At 35.7% G+C, this 21,957-nt stretch overlaps 1 protein-coding gene across 2 annotated transcripts in view; it reads right to left on the bottom strand.

The window, feature by feature from the left end:
• Positions 1–21,957, bottom strand: part of LOC136038862 (disintegrin and metalloproteinase domain-containing protein unc-71-like) — a 237,913-nt gene that overhangs the window by 10,377 nt on the left and 205,579 nt on the right. For both annotated transcript variants that reach the window (XM_065722314.1, XM_065722315.1), the window contains exon 19: positions 6,361–6,618. In XM_065722314.1, coding sequence (XP_065578386.1) covers positions 6,375–6,618 — 244 coding nt within the window. In that variant the 3' untranslated portion in view covers positions 6,361–6,374. The remainder of the gene's footprint in view (positions 1–6,360; positions 6,619–21,957) is intronic.

The following is a 21,957-nucleotide window of genomic DNA, read 5'->3' as shown; positions in this document are numbered from 1 at the left end:
GCTACTATTGAGAATCATTAATCCTGTGATTTCATTTGTGCCGAAAATAAAGTTGTCGAAACGAGTCGACAACCTTAGGAATCCCGTTGCTATTTTAAGGGTATGTTAATGGGATATTGATAAAAAACAAGTAAACAAAACGAAAGTTATCATAAAGGTGCATATGCAATATCTTTCGGCATGACTTAGGGTATTAAGTTGAAACTTTCAGTGAATGTTTAGTGGAATTTTTAACTAAATCAAAAGACACAGTTAAAACATTTAGCTTCTGTTGGAAAAAGGAAGGGGAGGGTGGGATAAGAAATCTTCGAAATTAGTTTCTGGGGAGGCAGAAAGGGCTAAGCAGCTTCATGCATGACAAAGATGTGAGAACAATCAAAGGACTATATTCCCAGCCAGGTTGTCAAAATAACATTTTTGTAATATTTCAGGAGCGTTCAAGGAATATGTGAGGGAACTATGTGAGGTTGCCTTCAGGGAGATATGTGGATGCTGGCTTATGATTTGGGGATAGGGTAGAGCTATTGAAAAGACATTATGTGGATCCAGGTTATCAATTAAATAAAAAAAAACAAGTAATTTCAACTATAAGTAAGAAACAACATTAAAAATTAAAATAAAAAGAAATTATTCCGTATATAAGGGAGGCTGCTCTTTCCTCAATCCCTCACTCGTTACGCTGATGTTTTTTAGAGCTTTAAGAAATATTCTTACACTTATTCAACGGCCCTTGGTTTTCACAAGTCATTCTTAAATAATATGTGGTTTTCCGTATATGTGGTTGTCATTATATTGTCCGTATATGAGGGAGACTGCTCATTCCTCAATCTCTAACTGTTACTCTAACGTTTTTTGAGCTTTAAGAAAGATTCGTGCGCTTATTCAACGGCCCTTGGTTTTCGGTAGTCGTTCTTAAAGAAATGGGTTCAAAAACTCAAGCTTCAGCGTAAAGGGCGAGGGATTAAGGAGGGAAAGTCCCTGACGCTTACTGAATAGTTTCAGTTCATTTCAGTTTAAATGTTGCTGCTTACTCCCAGTTGAAAAAAGAACTGTTTTTGATTTCTGATCTAATTCCTGATCGTGTTTCAAATTATGCGCAAGACTAACCAAGATATGATACGGGGCAGCAGCCCTCAATTTCTTACTGTTAAGTTATATGTATCAATAATTGTGAATTTATTGGTAGTTTTCCGCTTTTTCAGTTTTTCTTCTTAAGAAACAAAATTTGGGATTAGAATTAAAATTTTGAACAAAAACTTGAGTATTCAATAAAAATTTCCCATGAACAGCAATTTTGGTTAATAATTCCTTAATAGTATTTTCATGAAAGAATTTCGGGTGGGTGGAAAGGGGCCTTATTTTTCATATGAACCGGAATTCTGCGCCATTTACTATCTTCTACGTCACTTAAGCCATCACAACATCTAAATAGGGGTCCCTCATATTTAGATACATACTATACATAAGTTTAAATATAATGAAATAATGCTTATAAATAGGGAATAAGAAATATTACCATTTCAAGTAGGTGAAATCCAAGCTCCAGATAGAGCTTATCTACAACCCACTCCCCCCCGCCCCCCCAAAAAACTCTTCCAGGCTCACGATTACCTGCCTCACTTTTTCCACCTTTTTGCTGTTAGATGCTTGAATGCTATCTTTTATGCTACATGGAAAGATTATCATAATGGGAGGGGCACTATTACCCCGTTTCCCCACTAGTGCCAAAACCAAAGATGTGGAATTTTTTTTTTTTGCAGGGATTCAACACAGGTAAGAGATCAATTTTCTCACTCTCTCCCTTTCCTGAAACTCATTCTCTTTTTATCTGGAGGCTCAAGGAAAGTTAGGGAATTTGGACATTAAAATAGATACTTTGAGGGGCCTATTACTTTCTCAGTAACTAAGAAGCTCAATATATAGTTTTTAATACTTTTAAATCGCTTGGTCATTTCAAAATTTCACCAATAGCAAATTGGACAACTTTGGTAAATAGTTTTAGTTTCTGCCACAAAAATGTAAAAAAATGCCAGTTTTCCCAGGCAAAATCGTTTTTAATGGCACTTAAAATGGCACCACAGCTTTCAATTACTCTTCAAATGAGTCTCCTCATGAATTCCTAGGATCATTGGTTTGTCATGATCACCCTTAGAGCAAAAAAAAAAAAAAAACTAACTCGCATCCGAAATCTTTCTTCCGGCAAAAATGTACAAAATTCCACATTTTACACGATCGCAAGACAATGGCTGCGAGAGATTCATTTGGAATACTTGATCCATCAGAGACTTCATTCATTTATGTGCATTATTAAATTTTTGTGTTCCAAAAATGTGTCCCTATATCCCAAATATTTAAAATTTGTTATATTTAAAAATTAAATCGAAGAGCAGATTCGCATACTTAACTAGACAGGGAGCATCAGCCCAAGAAAAACGAGCGTGTAAAAAACCCTACCTCCCTGACAAACTAGAAAATTTCCCGAATTTTTATTTTTCCATAGTCGAAACTCCCAAGCCACCCCTCTCTCCCACTTTTTATAAGGAATGCTTCACTCAACTTATGGCCAAAGAGAATAGAGAAAAAATTTATTCAGATGATTATTTTTCAATTCTAGTACCCTTTCTAAGTAGCCAAAAAAGGTTGCACATCGATGAGCTGCTATTTTCTGCCATTTTTTTGTAAAAAAGATATCTTTTGATTCAAACAGGGCCAAAATCTCAACTATGTGAGTGCCACTTGTTTAAGGCATCAGAAACCCATATAAGAATCCGACAAATATATGCAACATGCTCCAACGTTCCTAACATTCAATGTTGCTAATGTTCCAAATTATCTTATTGTCTAATTTTTTGATTATAAAAAAAAAATTAAAGTTACGTTATATTGTACTATAGGTTGTTTTTCCACTCACACAATAAGAAAGGATGTAATACCTTTAAATATTATGTTCTTAGCAGATTTTAGGGATGAAAAATATTGGGCGTTGTCTTAGATTCAAAATAAAAAGATGAAACGAGTTTTTTGGCGATTTAACGATGTTGGATGATAATTAAATGCTACATTGTGTATTTGTTAGTGGATGCTCACCAGGTCAATTGTTTTAATGTTTTAGCTTAAGTTGTCTGTGTGCATATTAATGTGTATTTAAAATTAGGAGGTACTGTAACAACCCTATCTCGGTTCCCCAAAGAGTAGTAGACAAAGATACAGGCCAGCCTGCTCCCGCCGATTTCAAATATCAAGTCACTGCCCAGCCTGATCACACGGAAGGGTATTTGGAATATACTTCCTGGATTGGACGGACAGAAACCAACAATGGCTTTCAAATCAATCACAGGGGAAGGGCGAACCTCCTGGAGCTCTCGTGTAGTAGAAGGTGCAATGAAAGGCAGGACAAAGAAGTCCTCATGTTAGTATTGATTCTTAGGACAAAGTTCAGCTTTCTGCTGATGGTTGACAAGTGGTGGTTGACTTTCCCCTTCAGTGCTGCCTGCTCAGGCTGACCTAAAACTTGTGGATGCTGTTCTTGGTATTGCAGAAAAACAATAGTGAACGTCTTGTTAATACCAGGGAAGACTCTTCTATGAAGGGGGAAAACATAAGCAAGAGCAAATTATCCACCCCGGAAAAATATCAGTACCTGAGCAGGTATTTGGGTGCGGACACACGTTCTGTGTACGATGGATGATAGACTGCCATTGATCGCTCTTTGCAGCCGCCCATCTAGGGTCAAACGAAAAACTGGTTGCCCCCGAATGGGGTGGGAGGATATCACAAGGAAAAAATTAAGGGAAATGGGAACTTCTCGGTAGGGTGTAAAGAACGGGCCACATAATTGGCTTTTTTCCCCGAACAGGCTTTTGTCACTTCAGCCTCGACTCTGTTTTGTATCCATCCATAATAATGAAAATTATAGTAATAATCTGCAGGATTAGCAAGCTTTGCAATAATGTTTAATACTTGAAATATTTTAATATATGAACCTGATTGCAACAATTATAACAACTCTCTGCATAACAAGCAACAACTGCATCCAACAACTCTGGATAAATTCCATACTAACAGAGCCGGGATTACAATTACTTTTTTTTTTCATTCTTTATGTCCACCCTTGGTACCCAAAACATTGGACGAGTACATCAATTCGATCCTGCCAAGCTTGAAGCTTCACTTAATGCCACATTTTACCTGAGGTGTGTCCTTTATAATACTGAATAAGAATGATTGATTCTTTAACTGTGCCCGTCCCGTAACGCCAAAAAGGATTAGATGGCGAAACCATAGCTTTTTACACTGAGCAATTTTATCTACTAAAATCTGAAGTTTTACGATTTTGTTTTATTTGCTGGCCTAAGCCGTACAGCTTCTAAAATATCCTATACGGATACTTGTGTTTTTAAATTTTCGTTCCATAGAAGACAGTATTAGTTTTATCTATTGCAAGATACTTGAGAAGGGAGGGGGAGGGTGAATTACTGTTCTCTATGTTAATTAATTGAAAAGAGCTATAACCAGAACAGAAGTTTCTTATTACAGGAAATTAATAAGCTATATTGAACCAAAGACGACAAAAAATAAATACGTATAAAAGTTCACAGTTAGAACACTAAAATTGCTATCAATGAATAAATGAGAGCCAAAAAGACATAAGTTACGATGAGGAATCAGGTCAATCTAAAAAAAAAACATTAATTACCAGAAACAGGACTACGATTAATCAAATCTTTTTAGCCTCGAATACTCCGTCAAAGTTTCAACTCAGTATATTAACCCCTCTTCAAGATACGGTAAATATTTTGAAAAATTGGGTGTACACAGCGTCTTTTGATTTTTGAAAAACTTTGGGATTATCAAAATTTTAATCATTTATATTTTGGAATGTAGAGGTGGGTAGGAAAAAGTATATGGAAGGGGTCTGGTCACCCACCAGTCACTTTTGAATCTTATAAAGGGCATTTGAACCAAATTATTTTGACTATAAATAAAAGTATTTAAATTTTAAATTTCCTATTTCAATGGTACATTTCCGTGCCCGAAATATCGCAAATTTCGAATTTTAATAGCTTGGATCCACATAGTGCCTTTTGAAGTAGCTCTGACCTTTCCCAGGATGATATTTCATCATCTACTTGCTCCCCTAAACATCCCCTAAAAGTTCCTGAGATGTTATAAAACGCCATTTTGACAAGCTGGGACAAAAAAATTGTAATTTTTCTCACAACCTTGCCGTGCATGAATTATAGGTTCCATAGTCACATAGCACACATTTTTTTTCCGGATTGCTTAGTGCTTTCTCCTCCCCCCTACACTAAGTGTCTTTGATTTTGTTCAAAATCCCTGTCAACATCCCCTGAAAGTGTCGATTTAATACCCTTAACCATTACTGAGATATATAAGATGCACCCTATTGACAGCCTTACTACACATGGTGTGATTTTTTTTTCAATATCCCTCAACATGGCCTAAAAATTTTAAGTTAGCACTCTTTGTCGTTCCTGAGAAATCGCGAATATACCTTTTGGATAACCTGGAAACTCATAATGCACTTCGACTCAGTACCACGTCCCCGTCAACACACTCTGAAAAATTTCAGATTAGTATCCATAGCCTTTCCTCAGAAAATTTAGTAACAATATTTTGATAACACGAATACTGATAATATGATTTTATTTAGTTTGACATCCTCCTCAACCTATCCTAAAAGTTTTACCCACATACCCTTAGCCCTTTCAGACAGGGTCAAACATGCCCCCTTTCCAGATATCAAAACATTATGTGTAAAAAATAGGCAAGTTGCATAATTTACGCTTCCTTCCTCAGGGGCTGTCGAGATTATGTCATCCCTGGAGGCGTAACTACTTGAACTTTTGACTATTGTGAATAAAATAGCTAGTATCAGATGTTTCTTGGCGTCGAGGAGTAATAGCTAAAAGGCTTGAAGAAGGGAGGCTGGTTGTCCTCCAATCACTTTCAACCCTCAGAGAGGACTCCAAAATTCTAAAATTCAAATAGAACGAACCCCTCCAATGTTTCTACAGCCGCTATAAGTGGCCAAGTAAAAAAAAATAAATAAAGCCATATTGATCTTTCTTGAAGCAACACAATTGTGCTTATAAGATAAGCACATAGATAAGCTTATATAGCTTATATAGATAAGCACAATTGTGCTTATCTATAAAGCTTTATTACCGATTAGATTGCTAGCCTATTCATATCAAAAATATGACTGTATAGCATAAATTTAAAAACAAAATGATCCTATCAGTAAAATTCAATTATATTGGGTGGAGGGGGGGCGTATTCTTTTAGCCGTCTCTAGGATCATGAGAGGGGTTTAGCTGCCAAATCCTGATTACCTACCTTATCCACTAGCATCAATGATATCGTGCTTGTCTGATTAACTCTTCAACGTCTTCCGAGTCACGTGATTCACCACTTTCGGTTTGAGGATAAGTTATTGGTTCATCAGACTCAGAAAATGAAGGCTCTGAATTTGGGGAGAACTCCCTTATCTTACTGCTTGATGTAAGGTTATATACTAGTTGTGCCTCCGTTTCGGGAGATAAATCTTGTGATGCTATTGACTCTAAAAGCTGGAGCTGCTTTTGATGTTCATCGCTAAAATAAAAAAAATAATATTAGATATAAACTAAAAACAAATCGAAACGAACTGAACCGCTCCCGTCAGAATGATTCCAAAAGTTGGAGATGCTTTTTATACTGATTGCTAATAGGGTAAATTTAATAATATTAAACCACAACTACAATGAAGCCAGTTGACTTTTCCCTAAGGAGCAGATCAATGGCAATGGGAGAACATAGAATCAATTGGGGAAGTAAAACTTCCCTAGGCTTACATTACGCCGGTGATCTAAGCATTGTAGATGAAACTGTCTGCAAAATTAAATTTTTAGGGGTTTTGTGAGTTCAGGGTACGAGAATAGGTTTGAAAATCGATGTCAAAAAGACAAAGTCACTAAGGCTTGAAATAAGTGAAAGTAAAGAGGAGATATTGGGTAATGAAAAGATCCGTCAAGTGGATAGCTGCAATTGTCCAGGATGTATTATTAGAAACGACGGTGGGTATAGTGAATATGTTAAATGTGGAATACCCAACCAAGGCCCTGGGTGTTTTTTTTTTACATTTGAAAAGTTTTCGAATAATGGGGAGATAAGTCTGCGCATTGAGCTTAGAATATTGAAAACTACAGCGATAAAAGTGGTCAAGTATGATTTTGAACCATGGATGCTCCAAAAAACGGAGGATGATTAGCATGCTTCTTTTCCAGATAAACTTCCTACGGATTGTTTTGGGCATCCAACAGACTGACTGTATCTCAAACAGTAAGCTGTGCGATAAATATGGGCCCATCCCGCTCTCTAGGTTTAAAATAAAAGATAGGTTTAGATGGCTAGCACACGTTCTGAGGATGAAGGATGACAGGTTGCCTAAGATCGTCTTTAAAGGCAACCGCCTACGAGGCAAGCAAAAGTCAAATTGCCTCTGAATGTGAAGTAAGGATGTCATAAGAAAATATTTAAGGGAAAAAAAAACTTCTTAAAAGGGTGTAAAGATCAAAGCATTGAATAAAATGGGGTGGAGGAAGAACGTGCTCGCTTCAGACGGCTTAGTGCTGTAGTGAGCTGCTAGAACTACCAGTAGTAGTAGTAGTAGTAGTAGTAGTAGTAGTAGTAGTAGTAGTAGTAGTAGTAGTAGTAGTAGTAGTAGTAGCAGTAGTAGTAGTGGTAGTAGTAGTATAGTAGTAGTAGTAGTAGTAGTAGTAGTAGTAGTAGTAGTAGTAGTAGTAGTAGTAGTAGTAGTAGTAGTAGTAGTAGTAGTAGTAGTAGTAGTAGTAGTAGTAGTAGTAGTAGTAGTAGTAGTAGTAGTAGTAGGAATTAAAACAACTCAATAAGAACTGAGACACTCAAAACAAAGTTAGGTACTGCCTTCAAAATAGAGTGATTCCGAAAACGTGAGTTGATATTTATGTTCATTGCTAACAGTGAAAATTTAAGACTAAACAGAAATTCAAAACAAATCAGAAAAAAACGGAGCATCCCAACAAAAACAGATTGACACTAAAAGCAAAAGTCGCTTTTGATGGTAGTTGCTAGTAGCGTAAGCTTAAAATTAAAAAGTATATAACCAAACCAAAACGAATTGAGGCATTCTAAACGAAATAAGATATCTCCTTCAAAACTGAGTCGCTCCAAAAGTGTGATTAGCTTTTTATTTCTGTTTTTTTTTTTTATTTTCTTGTTCCCTGAAGAAGCAGACACTTTAGGAATTTTTTTTTAATAAGCCCCGCTTTTATCTAAGCCCCATTTAATCTTTTCATCGTAAAAGCATACATTTGATAATATTGAACACCAACTGCAACTAATAACTGCAACCAATAAGTCGGCAAGATATCCAAAAGGAAGTGAGACGCTGTGATATCAAAGCAAAGTGAAATATATTCAAAGCAGGCTACTGAATGGAACTGGAAATCAAAGAGGATTTTTGCTTCCGATTGCCGGTGTACTAAAAGACTATGTAATAATTAAAATATCTTTTATAGTATTTGAGCCGGTTATCAGCTAAATCAATTAGTTAAATTAACAGTCCACTGAGAAAAGTTGAAAAAGAAATTGGATATTTATTGACATTATTGAAAAAAACAAATTGGACATTTAATGACTCAATACAAAGGACCAATTACCAATTCTAAAAATTAACTTCCAAATAATATAATCAAAAATACAATATTGTTCAAAACAAAGCAAATAGACTGAACAAAAATAAAACAAATAAATAAAACAAATTAAAAATAAATAAACAAAATAAAATTGATAAATAAAGTGAACAGGCTAAATAGATAGATAAATAATGCGACAAATTATAACAAACTGAATAAATTATAAAAATAAAACAGGACAAAATTTGAATAATTTAAATACATTAAAACAAATTAAATAAATCAATAAAATTAACAAACAAAATGAATAAATATAAATGAACAAAAATAAAATAGATCATAAAAATGGTCTTTATCTACCAAGTCTAGGTCCTCCAATCTACCTAAAAAAGAAGAATTAGAGTTCGACAGGATATTTCTTTCGGTTTAGTCACTTTTTGGTTCTTATTTTGAGTAGGCCTACATACTTTTTCGGAATAAGATTTCTGGGTTGAGCTATGTATGGCTACTGAGCGTTCCTTAGGATAATTAACATACCACTACTATTACCATTACTAACAACTCACTGCGGCACTAAGTTGTCTGAGGCTAATACATCTACGCACACTCCTCCTCCATCCCATTCTATTCAATGCCTTTCTTCTCTACACCCTCTCAAGAAATTTCCATTTCCCTTAAATCTTTCCTTGCGATATCCTCGTGCACCATTTGGGGGTGACCAGCTTTTCATTTGGCCCTAGATGGGCGACCGCAAAGAGCGATCCTTGTAGTCTATTAAATAAATAAAAAAGTTTTTTTTAACTGAAAGTAAGGAGCAAAATTAAAATTTAAAACGAACAGAAATTACTTCGTATGTGAAAGGGGCTGCTGCCTCATCAACACCCCGCTCTTGACGCTAAAGTTTGACTCTTTCTCTCAACTCTTCTTTTTAAAACAGTAAAAAAAATTTAGCGTAAAGAGCGGGGCGTTGGTGAGGAAGCAGCCCCTTTCATATACAAAGTAATTTCTGTTCGTTTTAAATTTTAATTTTGCTCCTTACTTTCAGTTAAAAAAACTTGTTTTTTTTTATTTTATTTCTGAACGTTTTTCAATCAATGCATGTTTTGATTTTGGCTCTCCGCAGAGGAATAATTAAAACGAAATTTGCATATTTTTTTCACTAAATGGCTTTTTCATTATTTTGATCGAATGATTTTGAGAAAAAAGAGCGGGGGAGGAAGCCTAGTTGCCCTCCGATTTTTTGGTTAATTAAGGTAAAGGCAACTAGAACTTTTAATTTTTTACGAATTTTTTTTAGTAAAAGATATACGTAACTTATAAATTAGCTTACGTAAAGAAGTTTTGCATTCTCATGTTTTTATTACATATATGAGGGGGTTCGCCCCCTCGTCAGTACCTCGCTCTTTAACCTAAAGCTTAAATTTTGTCCCAATTCATTAAGAATGACCCCTGAATCACCAAAGCCGTAAAATAAATAGTTGAAATTACTAAAAATACTTTAGCGTGAAGAGCGAGGTATTAGGAGGAGGTGAGTCCCTCATATTGGTAATAATTTCCGTTCGTTTTAAGTTTTAATTCTGCTCTTTACTTCCAGCTGAAAAAAACTTTTTCATGTTTCTTTTTTCATTGCTTTTTTTTAAATAATGCTAGTAAATCCTGCGCTCCCTTCATGGAAATTTTCTTCCACCATGACAAATTCCTCGATGGAAAGCTGCCCCAGCCTATCCCCCTATTTTCAACCCCTCACCCAACCAAAAAATCCTACAGAAAACGCCTGCACACTTCCCAATAACCATTACAATAGGTAAGCACTGGTCAAAGTTTGTAACTTGTAGCCCCTCCCACGGGGACTGTGGGGGAGTAAGTCGTCCCCAAAGACATAGTTATAAGGTTTTTCGACTACGTTGAATAAAATGGCTATATCAGAATTTTGATCCGTTGACTTTGGGAAAATAATTAGCGTGGGAGGGGGCCTAGGTGCCCTCCAATTTTTTTGGTCCCTTAAAAAGGGCACTAGAACTTTTCATTTCCGTTAGAATGAGCCCTCTCGCAACATTCTAGGACAACTGGGTCGATACGATCACCCCTGGGAAAAAAAAAACAAAAAAAACAAATAAACACGCATCCGTGATCTGCCTTTTTGCAAAAAATGCAAAATTCCACATTTTTGGAGATAGGAGCTTGAAATTTCTACAGTAGGGTTCTCTGATACGCTGAATCTGATGGTGTGATTTTCGTTAAGATCCAATCACTTTTAGGGGGTGTTTCCCCCTATTTTCTAAAATAACGCAAATTTTCTCAGGCTCGTAACTTTTGATGGTTAAGACTAAACTTGATGAAACTTATATATTGAAAATCAACATTAAAATTCAATTCTTTTGATGTAACTATTGGCATCGAAATTCCATTTTTTAGACTTTTGATTACTATTGAGCTGGGTCGCTCCTTAATACAGTTCGTTACCACGAACTGTTTGACTACAGTTCATTACCACGAACTGTTTGATCATCTATCCTACACGGAATGTGTCCTAGCCAACTTTACCTTTCTCTCAATATAGCCCTAGAAAGCCGGATTGAACTCAGTTTCTCGTACGTATAATTAACATGATTCCCGTTAAATCAGAAAAAAAAATGCTTGTGGTAAGTCTTCATTTCGAGTCCCTGTTTTTAGGAATCCGTCTCCATGTCCGAGTCCATGTTTAATAATAGTATAGATTCACAAATTGAAGATACAATCAAGCACTTTGACGCTAAAACTTAAGAAATGATAAGCAGATAAGTGTAACTGACAAATCTGACAAAACTGACAAGATATAATACTTAAAACAAAATTAAATCAACCTACTTATGCTTAAAGATTTAGGATACATAGCGTGAAATATCATGAAAAGCTATCATGATCATGGACTATGATAATTTAGACTATACTCCGTTTTACCTTCATTCTAGACTTATAATTACTTTGCTAAGAGAGAATAGTCACGCAACAGTCATTTAAAACTCGTTAAATATAGAACAATGGATGTACAAGCTACTGGTAAGTGCCCACTTAAGTAGTTATGTTATGCAAGTGGAAGATCGCTTGCGTGCCAGCGGAGATAATTTTTTATTTATAAATAAATTGAGCACTAATAAGACAAACTAAGGTTGTGGTACCTTTAAGAATTATTCTATCTTGTCCACACTCGCTTAAGCACCTAGGAGTTTGCTAGTAGAGACCTTATGATGTAGCTACAACAAGGCTGTCGGTACCAGTGAACCGAATTCGAAGCAAGGCACAAAGTTTTGTCTTCTTGGATCTTATAAGCTTTTAAACTACAAGCTTTTAAGTTTGTGTGCTCAAGCTATTTAGAATTAGCTGGGTGGCCTTGCCATAGCTAATAGAGCTTGAATAAGAGATCGGAATAAGCGACATGAAACTGAACCCTTTTGTACCGGAGATGTAGACATTCTGATTTAATGAAATTTTGAAATTTTACGGCATCGCATTTTTTTTTTTTTTTTTTTTTTTTTTTTTTTTTTTTTTTTTTTTTTAACGAAGTAAATCTTTTAAATGATCCTTTAGAGTGACGTTGAATAAGAGAATAAGAGTGACGTTGAATAAGAGGTTGAATAAGAGATCGGAATAAACGACAGAAAACTGAACCCTTGTGTACCGGAGATATAGACATTCTGATTTAATAAAATTTTGAGGCATAGCATTTTTTTTTTTTTTTTTTTTTTTTTTTTTTTAACGAGGCAGGATTTTTTTTAAAGCCACTCTAAAGGATCATTTAGAAGGTTACTTTTATTTTGAGTCGCTACTTATAAATTAGACTTGATAAAGCCATTATAAGGCGCTCAAAATTGCGCTTTATGTTTCTTTTACATTTTTTAATGTAAATGCTATTCAATATGCTGTTCCTTTATGGATTATAGCAATCAGGAAAACAAATGTAAGGTAAGCCCTACTTTCAGGTCAAAGGGCTTCCTTTATTTGCAAATCTTTTAGAACTGCTTCAAGTGAGGTCATAGCCGCCATTTCTGGTGTACTTTCAATTGATTATCGGGCTATTGAAATATCCTTGTTACGTTAATTGAATAAAAATCGTTCTAATGTCCGGTCAAATTTCCTACCCCCTGTATTTCCACTATTTAGCCATTCCGCTGTTCACAGTACCTCTACTGAAGAACTAGCTGCTCAATTTTTGGGCGCATACATTATAATACAAAAGAATAACACTCCCTCTCTTACTGTCCCCGTACCATTTTGACCAATGCAGTATATCATATTTGGTTTAACAGGTTTGAGGATTCAGTCAGTAGCTGGATGATGAACTTTTTTCGTAATAAGGATGATCTTTTATCTCTTAAAATATTCAATCCGTCTTCTCACTTAACCAAATTTATAATCAATTTATTATAATCAAATTTATTCAAATCAGAGCCACGTAAATTATTTCCTACAAAGAATTGGGAAAATTTAAACCCCACTCTGTTCGTGCAGCGGTATTGTAAATTTGTTTTTATGTCCTCTTTAAATGTGCCAATTATTCTTTTCCCTGCTCAATTTTGATAAATAGTTGAAATGAGTCGTTAATCTTCTTTCCTTTCGATTTGTATTTGCTTAGTGTTTGTCAGCTTACTCGGTCTCTAGTGATTCAGTTTCTTATTGATACGATTCGATCAGGGGTGGCTCGAAAGACCAAGGCCAGGGGGAGGGTGAGATCCCATCATTTAAACGTCTCCTAGGTCACATTATATGACCGGCGAAAATTTATCATAATTAATCCTCTACCGTCTATATTTATCTACGGAAAGAAACAAGAAGCTAAAATGGAATATTACAAGTGCAACTAAGAACAGATATGTTTGTAGTTGCCTGTTCTTCAATGCGGACCACCGCTAGACAACCTCGTTTAAGTCAATGGTATTGGAGAGGCTTTTTTCATTCGCAAGCAATAAAAGGAACCTAGTCAAAATCAACCATGGCAGTTCTCAGCAAATTGTTAACAAACTTGAGCTTACTAAATGTTCTTTGGGCAGCGACAACTCCAAAAGGTGCTGTCAAGCAGCCAATTTGCAAAGGCGATTGGCTTGCTTAAGCTGACGTTGACGGCAATTTCCTTTACCTACGATTTCTCCGAAGCAAGTAACCCCATGGTAATTGAAACAGATTTTCATGCTCTACTTGAAAAGCAGCAGAATCTGGAGGTCTTTCTGGTTTGGAAACAATGTTGTTGTTAGCTCAATATCTGCAACTGAAACCTTTTTCTTAAAAAAGGGGCTAAAGTTATGATCAGAATAGCAAGAAATTCACAAGACTGGCTCTGAGATTATTTTTTATTATTGCAGTCAACCTTTCAAGCAAAATTCTAAGATTTTGATAATAGAACTGATTCTTTGAGATCTCGGCTTGACTCTGAGCACAGCTGTCAAAACGAGATGGTCCAAGTCACCGACGATGATGTCTGACGAAATCTGCCTCTGGATCAGCTTCTCTCATTCTGGCAAACAGCTTTGTACTGTCAATGAAATCATTTGTTTTATCCTCTGACTTTCTTTCGGAAAGCTTCTTCATAGCTGCTTTCGACTTGCATCGGTGTTCTTTATCTATTTTGTTTTGTAAAAAGCTGAGACTATTGCTTCAAACTAAAATATTATTGCTTGTATGGTTTTAGCCTTTGCAGTTTACCGAGTCCGTGATAAGTTTTGGGGATTAAGGCTGTTTTCAATCAAAGAGCGTTTTCCTTTAAGGGAGGCAAAATACTTTGTAGATACAGAGAAGAACACGTATATTTCGTCAAGGATGTTAAAAATCTCAAGTATCTAAAGAAATGAATTAAAACTATGTTGCATAACAATGTTTAGTCTTTGGGCCTGTCAGGCACACTGCAGTCATGAAGTTCAGATATTTCCTGCTGGAATCCATTAAATTGACAAGACATCAGCCTTGCATAGTCATAACACTTGAAACCTAGTTTATCCATTGGAATTTCTCTCCTTAACAATCTTTCTATTATACTCTCTGCCATACTCTGTCCGGCCTACTCATTAGCCCTGCTAACATCTAATAGTCTCTTTCTAAGCTTCCCTTCCGAGCTGGTATTGCGGATTACGCCTGCAAGCTTATCAGAATGAGGAGCATCGGATATCATATCACAGAATTAGATTTTTAATTCAAAAATTCGTCTAGAACCTAACTATTGCTGACAGAAAGTCGATGAATTTTTTCTGAGAGATTTTGGGTAGACAGGCAAATTTGTATGTTCTATATCGGGTATCAAGAGCTGCCACATACATCACTAAAATTTGAACTTTTCGAACAATTTGCCGTTTACTCTTTAGTTTTCCTAAAGCCAATGTCCTGTATCTAAAAATCCTAAAGCCTTGCAACGACCCAAAAAATCTATTTGTTTCTTCACCTTTTGCTTGCTCCTAAACCTTAGTTCAAGTACTTTTGTCAAGTAGGAAATCCATATGACCGCTATCATTGACGAAGCTGCAAAAATAGAACAGAGCTGCTTTATTTTACTCGGAAGAGAAATGACTTGCCAGTTTCCTTTCTTTGACTTTTCTTTGCTCTTCATTTTGTGCCGTTGCTGCCAACTGGCTTCCACCCAAGCTTTTTGGAATTGGTCGTTCCTGGTACCACTGGAGAAAAAGAAACGCAGGAAGGGGAAGGCAGCATCGTTCTCAGTATTATATTCAAAGAACTGGTAATCCTCATACCAATCCGGATAAAACACTACTTTTAACTTTTTATATTGAAGAATCAACTAGGAATTACGCTCAGCTTATTTCATACCACTTGAACAAAGGTACTTCCTTTGGTTTATGCAAGAAATTGGCTTCCTTCTTCCTGGACCCTTGTGAACTATGCTTTTAAAATCATCACAACAACTTTTGGCAACAACTCCGCAAATTGTTGAAATATTAAGCAGTTCTTCAGTGAAATCGAATGTTAACTCTTTACATAGCTCTAATACAAAAGATGATGTATATTATATTTCCGCCAAGAATCTCTTCCATTTAACATAACATTTCCATAGATTATCTTAACGATAATCTGGAACCAACAACTCACCAACAATTTGTTGAAAGATTTATTGAGCAACACAACTCAATAGAAAAAACCCTACAATTAAAAAAGCCTCCTGAAACTTTTGTTTAGGCTCTGGCTGGATATACATTCTTTCATCCTGAACATTTTATACAATTTGATGAGGCTACAGCTATTTCTAATGATAGGGGTTTTTCTCAATGGGCAAGGCAGGCTACAGAAATTAAAAAATATATGTTTGCTAATCTTTCAATAAACAAGGACAAGGGAAATTTAAATATTGATCCAATTTATAATTGTCTTTTGAAAAATGAACCAATAGTCAATAAGGGAATTAAAATTTTACATAATCACCGGAGGACAAGATCACCTATTGGACCAAAAAAAGTTGCTTCTATATTAGCTAACATGAGGATTATTTCGCAACAGAATAGTTAACTTAGTTTCAATTTTTTTAATTTTTCATCAGTTGCTTTGATGTTCTCATTGAAGTACCTCTAATAGCTTCTTTTCCCTACGTGGATCAGTTGCGGCAATTGTATTTACTATTATTGGTGGTGGTTTTATTTGTTTTTAGTTTAGTGTTTTTTCTTTTTATCTTGTGCTGAGGACGCATAGTTTACATAAAGGCGAAATATCCACGTTGTTTTAGTCTTTTCTCTCTACTGGCCGCAATCTCGTTTGATGTTTTTTGTTGTTGAATTTTATCTCTCTTTCTTGTTTTAAGTCTCTTTCAAATGAATTTTTCACACTGAATCGTTTAAAATAGTTTTTAAATAGACAAATTTCTACTTAAGAAGTGATATCAAAAATGTTGTTTTTAGCTTGACTCCTCTTTGTGGTATTTTATCCTTGTTTTCAGTTTGACTGTGTTGTTTATTGTAATTTTTGTTCGTTTTAGGTTTCATTTATTTATTGATACTTTTCTAGGGTCTTTTACCCTTGAAATATTTTTTACTTTATTTTTGCTCGTCTTTGGTTTAATGTAGCCTCGGAAACCTTCTTTGGTTAATATAACTTAATGTAGCTTTTGAAAACTTTCTTTAAAAACCTTCATTTCTAGAATTTTTTTTAAAATTACTTTATGAAATAAACTATTTATGGGATAATTAATTATTGCATTAATTAAATTTGATTGTTGTTAATTACCCTTACGGGTGGTAGAATTGATAAACATCACGTAGATATGACCAATAGCTTTCAAATGAGCCACTAAACTTCATTCTAAAAAGTTTTGGTAGTCCAATAGTCCCAGCTTTTCCATTTGAGACATAACACCAAAAGAGCCGTTTTTAAGTGCCATTTAGAACTTGCTGATGGTGGAATTTACAGGAAAGCCATAGATATAAGCAATATCTTTTATATGAGCTATTAAAAATCTGTTTAAGATACCAACGATACCAATACGCCCAATAATAATACGTCCATACCGGTACGTGTGATATGGATACGTCCGATCCGATATGGATATCGGATATGGATCAGATATATGGATATCCGATATGGATATGGACCTTTGAACTGAGTTGAACAAAATGGTTTTCTTAAAAATTTGATTAGATGAATTTGGAGGGAGGGGGCGTTTGGGGAGGGGGCCATTTGCCCTCCAGTCTTTTTGTTCACTTAAAAAAGGCACTAGTAAATTGAATTTCAGTTTGAATGAGCTATTACACATTTCTCTATGATGTTCTGGTCATCCCTAGCCCTGCTAGAAAAAATAAGAGCTAAGAGCTCATATGGCACTTGTGACGAGATCGGAAGAGCCAAGAGCTCATATGGTATGAGCTCTAGCGAAATTCTAAGAATCAATAGATTGCTTTAAAAGGAAGATCAGAGGCTTAATACGGGTCAGGATTTAAGACAAGAGCCCTGAGTCACGAAGTCCTTCTAAATATTAAAATTCATTAAGATCCGATCACCCATTCGCAAGTTAAAAATACCTCTATTTTTCTAATTTGTCATCTCCCTTCAGCCCCCCAGATGTTCGAATCGGGGAAAACGACTTTATCAAGTCAATTTGTACAGCTCCCTGACACGCCTACCAATTTTTATCGTCCTAGCACGTCCGGAAGTACCAAACTCGCCAAAGCACTGAACCCCACCACCTAACTCCCCCAAAGAGAGTGGATCCAGTCCAGTTACGTCAGTCCCGTATATGCGCAATTTATAAAGATTTTCCAAGATTTCTTGTTCCCCCTCCAGCTCCCCCAAATGTCAACAGATCTGGTCGTAATTTAAAGTAAGAAATCTGAGACATGAGTTCCTTCTAAATATCAAATTTCATTAAGATCCGGTCACCCGTTCTTAAGTTGAAAATACCTCAATTTTTCTAATTTTTCAAAATTAACAACCCCAGCTCCCCCATAGAGAACGGATCCGTAAAAATTATGTCAATCTCGTATCTAAAACTTGTGCTTATTCTTCCCATCAAGTTTCATCCCGAATCTCCACTCTAAGAGTTTTCCAAGATTTCCGGTTTCCAAGATTTTTGTTTTCCCCCTCCAACCCTCTAAATTCCCGGATCCGATTCGAATTGAAAATGGAGCATCTGAGACATAAGATTCTTCTATATATCAAGTTTCATTGAGATCCAATCACCCATTCGTAAGATACACCGATTTCACGTTTTCCAAGGATTTTGGCTTCCGGCTTCCCCCTCTAACTCCCTTCAATGTCACCGGAACTGTTCGGGATTTAAAATGAGAGTTTTAAAGCACAAGAAACTTCTAGACATCAAATTTCATTAAGATCTGATCACCCGTTCGTAAGTTACAAATACCTAATTTTTTCTGATTTTTCCGAATTACTCCCCCTCCCCCCCAATTCCACCAAAGAGGGAGGATCCTTTCCGGTTAAGTTAGTAACCTATCTTGGACTTGTGCTTATTCTTTCCACCAAGTTTGATCCTGATATCTCCGCTTTAAGAGTTTTTCAAGATTTTCGCCCCCCCCCCCTAATGACACTGGTCCCGGTCGGGATAAAAATAAGAGATCTGAGTTTTAAGGTCCTTCTAAATATGAAATTTCATTAAGATACGATCACACTTTCGCAAGTTCAAAATGCTTCATTTTTTCTAATTTCTTAGAATTAACCTCCCCATCCCAATTCCCCCAAAGAGAGCAGATCCGTTCCGGTTATTTCAATCTCGTATCTAGGACCTGTTCTTATTTTTCCCACCAAGCTTCATCCCGATCCCTCCACTCTAAGCAATTTCCGACATTTTAGGTTCCGCCCCCCCCCCAACTTCTCCTTCATTGGATAAGGTCGACATTTAATATAAGAGCTCTGAGACATGATATCCTTCCAAACATCAAATTTCGTTAAGATCTGATCACTGCCTCGTAAGTTAAAAATACCTCATTTTCTAATTTTTCTGAATTAACCCTCCCCCCACTCCCCCAAAGAGAGCGGATCCGTCCCGGTTATGTCAATCACGTATCCAGGACTTGTGCTTATATTTCCCACCAAGTTTCATCCCGATCTCTCCACTCTAAGCGTTTTCCTAGATTTTAGGCTCTCCCCTCAATTCCCCCAATGTCACCGGATCCGGTCGGGATTTAAAATAAGAGCTCTGAGACACGATATCCTTCCAAACTTAACATCCCCCCACTCCCCTTCAGATTTTCAAATCGGGAAAACGACTATTTCTAATTTAATTTGGTCCGGTCCCTCATATCCCTGCCAAGTTTCATCGTCCTAGCTGGCCTGGACAGACAAACCGACAGACAGACAGACCGACAGACAGACAGACCGACAGAATTTGCGATCGCTATAAGTCACTTGGTTAATACTAAGTGCCATAAAAAGAGCATGAGTGCTAAAGCTACCCATGCAAAAATTGATTTTCCTTGTTGTTTATAGTGGGGTACTGTAATTTCCATGTAAAAGGTTTTCAGCTATACTTATTCCAATGGTAAACTTTTTATTTCGATCTGTCACCTTTTTCGAGGGGTTTCTGACTTTTTTTTCAAAATCACCATATATTTCTTTTCGCAATAAACTTTTATTTTTAAGACGAACTGAAGTAATAGTCACCATTTTTGAAACAATATCAGATGCAATTTTTTCTACTAGGTAGTTTTCTTCTAAGCACATTTTTAACTTTTGGTTACTATGTGCTGTGGTTCGCTCCTTACTAGGTTGCAGCTACTGCTGCAACTATGATTGTATTATATCAATAGATACAGAGCCATTAACAGGGTTGGTGATGCCCAGAGAATTAAGACTCCCTCTTCCATACTCAAATATAAGCAAAAATGATGAATCAAAGTTAAAATTTTAACCAAATTGGACAGAAGCCCCCACCCCAACTGCGGTGCCTGGGGCAGTTGTCCTGGCTGTACCCATACCCTATGAATGATTTTAAATAGGTACAATAGGAACCCATAAGCCCTTGAAAGCCAGCGTTTACACCCACCCCCTCCTAAAAAATTCTCTACTGGATAATCCCCCCACCATGGCTGGTTGGTTTCCAATCCCTTTCAAGTTACAAAAAAGGACTAGAACTCTCAATTTTTGGTCTAATGAGCACCCTCCAAAGTTTCTGTGACCATAAGAGTGACATGTGGATGAGGAAGGGGCAGTCTCTCTCAAAAACAAAATAAATTCTTCTAATTTTTAGGTTTAATGTTGCTCTTAACTACCATTGATTTAAAAAAAAAAAAACAAGGTTTTGAGAGACAAAAAGAGCAAAGTTGAAACTTAAAACAAACAAAAATTATTGCTTCACATTTGAGCAAACATATATCAATAGAGCTAGTACAAATAAACCAAACAAATTTCCCTATGATTTTTGGATTACAGAAATCTAGCGCTTTACAGAAAACGCAGAAACCAAGTATAAAAAAATAATAATGTTAATTTATTAGTTAAAAGCGATCACATAGCCTGAATGTAACAAACTAATCTATTCATAGTTTTACACCAGCTGTGATATCAGTAAATTTCATTATACAATTAAAATTATCTTAAAAACATAAGCATAAAAAAAATACTTTTTAATAACTTCAAAGTCACTGAACAGCATACAGAAATATTGGATTGATTTATCAGGTGACATTTTGGTCTCACAAGCTATAATACCAATAGTCAGTAATAAACAATCTTATATTGTAAGAAATACACTTTAGCATTACTCAAAGAATTGCTTTATTTGAACTGTACCTTTACCTATATTGTACCAAATCTCGTATGTTGTTTTGTGTTTTCAGTAAAGCGCTAGCTTTCCGTAATCCTACAAACAGATTATTTGGTTTATTTGTACTAGCTTTATTAATACATGTTAGATAGACTTTGAAGCAATATTTTTTATCCGTTTTAAGTTTTATCTTCGCTCTTTACTTCCCTCAAAAACTTTATTTTTTAAAATTAATCTTTGTCCGTTTATAATTTAAAGTTAACGCAGAAGCAGCAATGTCCCAGAAATCATAAGGGAGTAAATATAAATTTTACATTTTGGTTGCGTTTTTTAAAGGTTTTTGTACCCCATTCCCTTGCGACCAAAATATTAACCCCCCTTGAACAAATGTCTTGGTTACGGCCCTTGAGGGTTATATATCAATTTTTATCTCCACCCACCCCTTGCCTCTCCTTTAGAACTAATTATGTATTTACCTAAAAATTCAATGAGAGCTGGGTTGTTTTGGCATTAAAATACACCCTTTTAGGTAAATCCCTTCCTAACTAACTACAAAACGATCAACTTATCCTATTATAGAAGTTTACTTACCTTTTTAAGTTCTTTAATTTTTCCATTGCTTACAGATAATATTTGCTCTTAAAAACATAGGAACGTTTTTTGCGGTTTTCTTCTGCAGGGGAGGGGAAATTGTCTAAGGGAATTTCCCGCAGGGAGAAAATTTATGGGAAGAATTTTCTTTCAACGGGAATCAAATTGTCTAACATGAATTTTTCCGTGGTAAAATTTTGGCAATGTCCACAAGGGTGCTAAAATGTGATTTCTCCCTTCTAATTGTACAAAGATGTTTCTAGCGTTAATTTTAATCCTTTATCTGAAGTTATTTGCTTCATAATGCAGGAGTATAGTAAGATACAAAAGGTATCTATAGTAAGATACCAAAGGTATCTATAGTAAGATACCAAAGGTAATGTTTAGTAAGATATCAAAAAGAGGACATTTCAATTACCAAGTTTTCTTAGCCTCACTGACCCTTCAAATGAGAACTAAATAAGTTTTAGGACTTGTAATTCTTCTTAGTTCCCACGTATACATTAA

Source organism: Artemia franciscana, chromosome 18, assembly GCF_032884065.1.
Source record: "Artemia franciscana chromosome 18, ASM3288406v1, whole genome shotgun sequence".
NCBI classification, from domain to species: domain Eukaryota; kingdom Metazoa; phylum Arthropoda; class Branchiopoda; order Anostraca; family Artemiidae; genus Artemia; species Artemia franciscana.
This window is presented reverse-complemented; position numbering and strand designations above follow the sequence as displayed.